Genomic DNA, 6,717 nt, shown 5'->3' with positions numbered 1-6,717 from the left:
TAGCCACTGTACTTTGGATTCCATTAGGAAAGCAAGTCAACCAACCTATTGAGTGAAACAGTCCAGATTGTATGGACTTGTGCTAGAGTTGCAATGTACTTAGATTTATTCTCAAGACAGCTTTTGATGTTTTATCTCAATAAGAACCCCGTCTGTAGTCATTTTATGAAAGCATATTATCACAAAGGTTTTATACAAGGTTTTTTTTTTAAAAGAAGAAAAGGGATACGAAATTCTTAACTGTCCATAGCAGCAGTTCCTATTAAGTGGCAACTGTTCAGTGTGTTATGGACGGTTACATGGCAACTTAGCAAATAAAGTTAATCAGAAATAGGAAAAATAATTAAGTCATGTGCTGCTTTTAATAGTTGTATAACATACATTAACAGTATGTGGAACAAAGCAGTCCACACTAAAATAATTTTCACAAATGTTGTTTTGTTTTCCCCTTCCTAGTTAATCTCCGTTTCTAATCACAGAAAAAGGCATGTTCCGAACATTTATATACATACAAATACATTTTAAAAGAACACTGACAAATGAGTCTGCTTTGCAGAACAAAACACTTACATTTACATGCATCCAAATTTGAGAGTATTTTGTTCTCAATTTTGTCCATGTGTCACCAATCCACACAGGTAAAATTATTTGTACCACAGATGTAACCATGATCACCATTCATGCAGCTGTTCAACTTTGTACAAGAAAGATGGGGCTAGTTTTTTTTTTGGTGCATCTTGGTGTTCAATATCAATATTGTTAGTCCTGTAAAATGTAACACTTCCTTTTCTTGGATGTCTAATAATGTGAAATACTTCACAGAAATGTGCAGTACAGGTCACATTGCCATAAATTTTTCTCAAACTGACATCCTAAAGAAGCAACATTCATGAAGTGAGTGTTAAAAATCACAACAGCAGGTTATAGACCAACAGGTTTATTTGGAAGTACAAGTTTTTGGAGCACTGCTCCTTCATCAGGTAGCTAGTTGGACCATAACCTCGTGTTGTGTGATTTTTAACTTTGTCCACCCCAGTCCAACACCTCATGTAGTAGACTTTCATCTTGTCACTACCTATATTGCTGCCACTCAGCAAGATTTTCAAAGGATTTGCTGTTGTGTGTCCTGCTCTAACTCACTTTAATGAAATATTTAACAACTGTCTAAAACTAACTTACAAAACATTACTGGACAGAAGAGACTTCAATTTCAGGTTGAAGTGAAGCCTAGGCCCTCAAGATGAATGGTAGCATGTCGATCCAGTTTATTCATTTGCCTGGACCAGAATAAAAAATGAAGTCATCCAAAATGAAATATATTGAAATGAGTCCGTCCTGGTGAAATTAGTTTTTTTTTCTTTTTTTTTTTAAATTGGATGTTGGCACCCCTGGGAAGAACAGCATTTGTTTCTCATTCTTATTGCCTTTGAACTGAGTGGCCAACTCATTTCAGATGGCAGTTAAGAGTGAACCTCATTACTATGAATCTGGTATGACTTATTTGTCAGTCCAGATAAGGATGGAAGATTTCCTTCTCTAAAGGACATTATGGTAAACCAGATGGCTTTTTATGATTTTAAAAAAAACACAAATTGATGGAGGAACTTAACAGATGTGGCAGCATTCATGGAGAGAAAGCAAAGTTAATGTTTTGAGTCCACTGACCCTTCTTCAGGGCATTGAATGATTGAGTTCCTTATTTCAGATTTCTAGCATCCATGGTTCTTTTAGTTTTGGGTTTGATGACAATTGATGGTTGAGGGTTTCATTGTATCTTTACTGAGACAAGCTTTAAATGCAAAAAAAAATTGAATTTATATTTCATTAGCTGTCATCTTGGAATTTAAACCTGTGACAGGCATTAGTGTAGATATTTTGATTACTACCATTATGCGATCTCTAATTGGGAGTAAAATATTTAATTCTTAGCTGTCCCTACTTCAGCTGTAGCATGATTTCCATTTACTCAACAGGATGTTAGTAACATCAGCATATGAAAAAGCAACCTGAAAGTTAATGCAGAATTCAAGCACAATTGTACAGTGCAGCAAATCCACACGTAATTGTCATTTGCCAATAATGTTGTAAAATCTTAATAAAATCAAGGAATTGAATTCAACTTAAACTAAATTATGAACGTTAGTGAAAAAAAATTAAGTAGTAAACAAGTTGAGTTATTCTAACACTATCCACTTTTCCTAACTCTCATCTTAAAGTCTGGTGAAATTAAAATGTTTTATCAAGTTTTTTTTTAAAATTACAAAATTATTCAATTTCATCGTATTTCAAAGAAGCAAAATTAGAATACTGATTTGCCCTTTTGAGCACTTTGTTACTCAAATGTTTAATTTTCAAAACTCCAATTACTAAATTTGTTTCATGATTTCAAAAAAATAGTTCAAGGATAGAATATTTGGCAACACAGTTCAGTATTGCTCTGCATTTTTGGTCTTTCTGCTTTATAAGATAGGTGTAAAGCAACACATTCTATTCTTTTTATCATATTGCACAGTACAGTATTCACTAAATTGAATTTAACAGTAGTTTGGTCACATGTAGACTAATGTTCATCAATGAGAAGTGCTTCTGTTAAATCCCCCAATTAAAAACCTTAAAATAATTAAACACTACTAATTTTTTCAAAGAGTTTTAAATACATGCAAAGAAAAGCACAGCAAAAACTTTTGGAATTAGAGATGCCTTAAGCATCCATATATGGTTTAGACAGTAATTGTCAAAGTTAAAATAAACTATGTTTTAAGATGGTTTTGTTGAGAACAGCAATTTTAATTGTTGCAGATACTGTATCATAATAGTAAAGAATTTATACGCATTAACAAACCCCCAAGCTTTAGAAAGACTTGTAATGTGAAACTTAATGCAACCTAATCTTATATTTGGATTAGAGATTGGTTTATAACTAATTATTAAACTTTGAAGGTCTGCTGTGAGAAAAAAGTTACAAGGCACTGACATAAAAATACTAAGTAGGATTTCATAAACAATAGCAATTTTCCCCAGTTTACACAAACCATCTAAAATCCAAATGTTATGGCTTTTAACACATCTTACTCCACATATATATATATATATATAATTTTAAAATGTACACACATTTGATTTTACATTGTTAATGTGAAATTCCAATGGCTTTAAGATATACAGAGATATCAGTAAATATCTGTCATATCAGCAACTACATATCATGACATAATTGGAAAAATACTGGAAGTCTTTTATGGAGTTAACACATTGCATATATTATGATTCTTTCCATCATTGGAATGTTTACTTAATATAGTATAAAAATATGTTTTTAAAGCAAATATTTCACAAAAGAATACACCCTCAGGAAACTACTACAGTACTAACTATGTAGCAGTATTTATCAAAAATGTAAGTAGTGCAAGTCAGGAAATATTCATACAAGTGAAATTATTTAGCAATCTTTCAAATTAAAGACAAAATATGTCAATGTTTTGAAATTCCTCAAGCATTTTGGTGACAGAGATAACAAATTTCAATCATGGAATTCTTTAAGTTCTGATATCATAATTGTGCTGTCTGAATCTGTGGGATCATTATAACTACGTTCATAATGCACAGTTCCAAAGGGATTAGCCCATCGCCACTTATTCCTTTTGTACGAAAACCACACAACTGCACCAATTAGCAGCAAGATAAATATCAATGTTATCACTAATGCTGCAGCTCTGTGACTGGATCCTGCAAAACAACAAATTTGAAAAAAGTTTCACAGAATATAATTTATTAATTAGAAAAAGTCTTTAAAAAACAATGAGTAACTTTTCCCTAAGTAAAAATGTTATGATATAAAATAAAATGATATTTAAAAAAGCATGCTTTAAACAATAATACACATTTTATAACCTGTATACCCTCTCAATTTATCTACTCAGGCTTCTGAACTGCTGAAAATAGGAAATCACATTCATTGTGGGCAAATAATTAAACTCCTAAAATTCCATGAGTGGTGCTGGCAATTGTTATGATCTAAAATACTGATCATGTGAAGACATCTCATTTGGTATACAGACAGTTGAGTTCAGGTACCATTTCCATTCCATAACGCATCTTTTGTGCGTATGTGTTTCAAATCATTGATACTGTGACGGGAGTATTGGGAGGGGCCACAAACATCCTTGCTCTGCAGCTCGGTAGGCTGGATGTCTAATTCAGGATGCAGAGTGACACTGACAACACGGGTTCAACTCTAGTACCACCTGAGGTCACCATGAAAGCCTCGACTCTAGTTGGACCTCAGGTTAAATTCACCGCCAGGTGTCCCTTGCTAAAAGAGAGCAGCCTCTGGATCTCTGAGACTATGGTGACTTCCACTTGAATACAGTATATCTCATTCTCTTCTCACAGACTGTGCTCTGATGAGTTTCCCAAAGAGATGAAAATTTGGGGAAAAAAATTTGAGAGTTCAGACTACTAAGATATCTAGAGACTACCTACATAATTTGTAAAAATGTTACCCCTTTCTTCTCATTCTTTCAGATGTAAAGAACAAAAAGGAATGATCAGATGTCCGAAAGCTAAACCAAGCACTTATTACGTGAGATATATACCGATTGAAACCCAGGAAATCTTATGAACTAAGAGTTCCAGCTATCAGTAATATAGTTTATGAATTTCAGTGCTGGTATGATGCCAGTTATGATGGCAGTATATCCTAAAGACTGGCAGATATAATATCAACCAGCATGCCCTTTTAGTGTTTGGAAGAATAACGTGCTGACTATATTCAACCTTGCACTGACAATACTTGCAAGATAGTGTTCAACATTTGATGTGACTCTACAATTGGACAACGTTTGCTGGAACCTAAAATTACAAACAAATATGTTGACAACTGATTTATGGTTTGTCATTCAGGCTTGAGGTGTGGTGTACTAGTGTGTACTGGAAGCCACATATCAAAACACAGGGCCCTGCAAACAGACAGCACATGTACATGAACTGTACCTCAACAAATGATCTCAATAAAAAAGTGGAGTCATTCACTGGATCACTTCACAGAGCATTGCCTAGCTAATTAGAAATATCCTTCTTGGTTTAAAATTCAACTAAGCTGTATTTTTAAACCTATCAGTTAGCATTATTAGTTGCAATCTCTATGGCAACCTTCATGACTGATTATAGCAACTTGTATTTGTAATATCATTCTCAAGTACGCAAGCAACAGTTTGACATTATTCTTCCAGCTTAGCAATATGGACCGGTGCTAGAGTTTCTGTTGTGCCTTCTGTTCCACAGTCTCTCTAGTACTGGGCTTTGATTTTGAAGCTACATTTGAACTGATAATTCTGCAGGTTTACTGCAATACCAGATTAATATCAATTATACTAAATTGTAATTGCAGACAGCTACTTCCTACTTGTATGTTATGGTCTTCTCTTACTGCAAAATGTACTCTACTAGACAAGAGAGATAACATGCACAGCTTCATTTCTGCCATTTATTGCAGTAGAGGACAGTGCTGATTGGTTGGCAAGTACATTCAATAAAATTATGGCTTGTCCCTTTAATTTGAATTCTTGTGAAATGTTCTGATGAGTTCAAGATATAAAGCTTTAACAAAACTGCCTTTTTTCCCCCAACAATACTCAAGTTCTGTGCTATCAAATGATTTTAAAGAAATAAAAGTTTATTCATAGGAGAAGAGATGGCCTAGCAGTATTATTGATAGACTATTAATCCCAAAACTCAGTTGATGTTCTGGGGACCCAGGTTCGAATCCTGCCATGGCAGATGGTGGAATTTGATTTCCAGATACATTTCTTTTTTTTAAACTTAAGAATCAACTGATGACATGAAGCCATTGATCATTAGAAGAATCTGGTTGACTAATTCACCTAATATGGCCTACATGTGACTCCAGACCAAACAGCCATGTGGGTGACTCTCAATTGCCCTCTGAAAGTGCCCTAGCAAGCTTCTCAATTCAAGGGATGGGCAATAAATGCTGACTAGTCAGCGAAGTCCATGCCCCATGAGTGAATAAGTCAGGGTGCTCCTTAAAAAACACTAGCATATTTAACCATTGAAATGTTATTTGGAATTCTCCCTATTTTCTTAAGTTCACAACATAGAGCATGACATAGAATGGTATAGAATGGCACAAGACATTTGTGGTGACAAATTAAGACATGTTTATTTCTCACATGTTTGTGCTTTCTTTTTTGATTCTGTGACAAGATTCTATAAATCTTTGCTAACACTGACAGATTGTTTATTAACACAACTTTTTTTTAAAAAACTACTTGGCAGTCACAACTCCCAAAATTAATTGACAGTAAAATCTAGTTTAACATCTTAGCCTTCAGTGCTTTAATTCTTGGTTATTAATGTAAAACTTACTCATTGGAGCTTTGCAGACAAGTCTGCTATGACTTTTTGAACAGCTGGTTAGAATCCATGTTCCATTTTTGGAAGATATAACGGCACACTTGTCATGAGTTGGAACCGAGAGATTGTTATTAATCCAGTTAGCATAAGCAAGGTTTGAACCATCTGGCCACAGTAAGGATTTATCTGTGTGACAGGACAAAATGTGAAATAATTTACCCAAACACATTACTGTGACTTGTATATTTGAATCTTAAATCAAGAAAACCTTCATGACTGATTATAGCAACTTGCATTTGTAATATCATTCTCAAGTATGCAAGCAACAGTTTGACATTATTC

At 34.0% G+C, this 6,717-nt stretch overlaps 1 protein-coding gene across 2 annotated transcripts in view; it reads right to left on the bottom strand.

The window, feature by feature from the left end:
• Positions 1-410: 410 nt before the first annotated feature.
• ly75 (lymphocyte antigen 75) overlaps positions 411-6,717 on the bottom strand; it is a 140,167-nt gene continuing 133,860 nt past the window's right edge. For both annotated transcript variants that reach the window (XM_060827202.1, XM_060827203.1), the window contains exons 34-35: positions 6,388-6,561; positions 411-3,726 (exon numbers count right to left, since the gene is read on the bottom strand). In XM_060827202.1, the coding sequence (XP_060683185.1) occupies positions 3,521-3,726; positions 6,388-6,561 (380 nt within the window). In that variant the 3' untranslated portion in view covers positions 411-3,520. The remainder of the gene's footprint in view (positions 3,727-6,387; positions 6,562-6,717) is intronic.

The sequence above is a fragment of the Hemiscyllium ocellatum genome, chromosome 7 (genome assembly GCF_020745735.1).
Source record: "Hemiscyllium ocellatum isolate sHemOce1 chromosome 7, sHemOce1.pat.X.cur, whole genome shotgun sequence".
Lineage (NCBI taxonomy): Eukaryota > Metazoa > Chordata > Chondrichthyes > Orectolobiformes > Hemiscylliidae > Hemiscyllium > Hemiscyllium ocellatum.
This window is presented reverse-complemented; position numbering and strand designations above follow the sequence as displayed.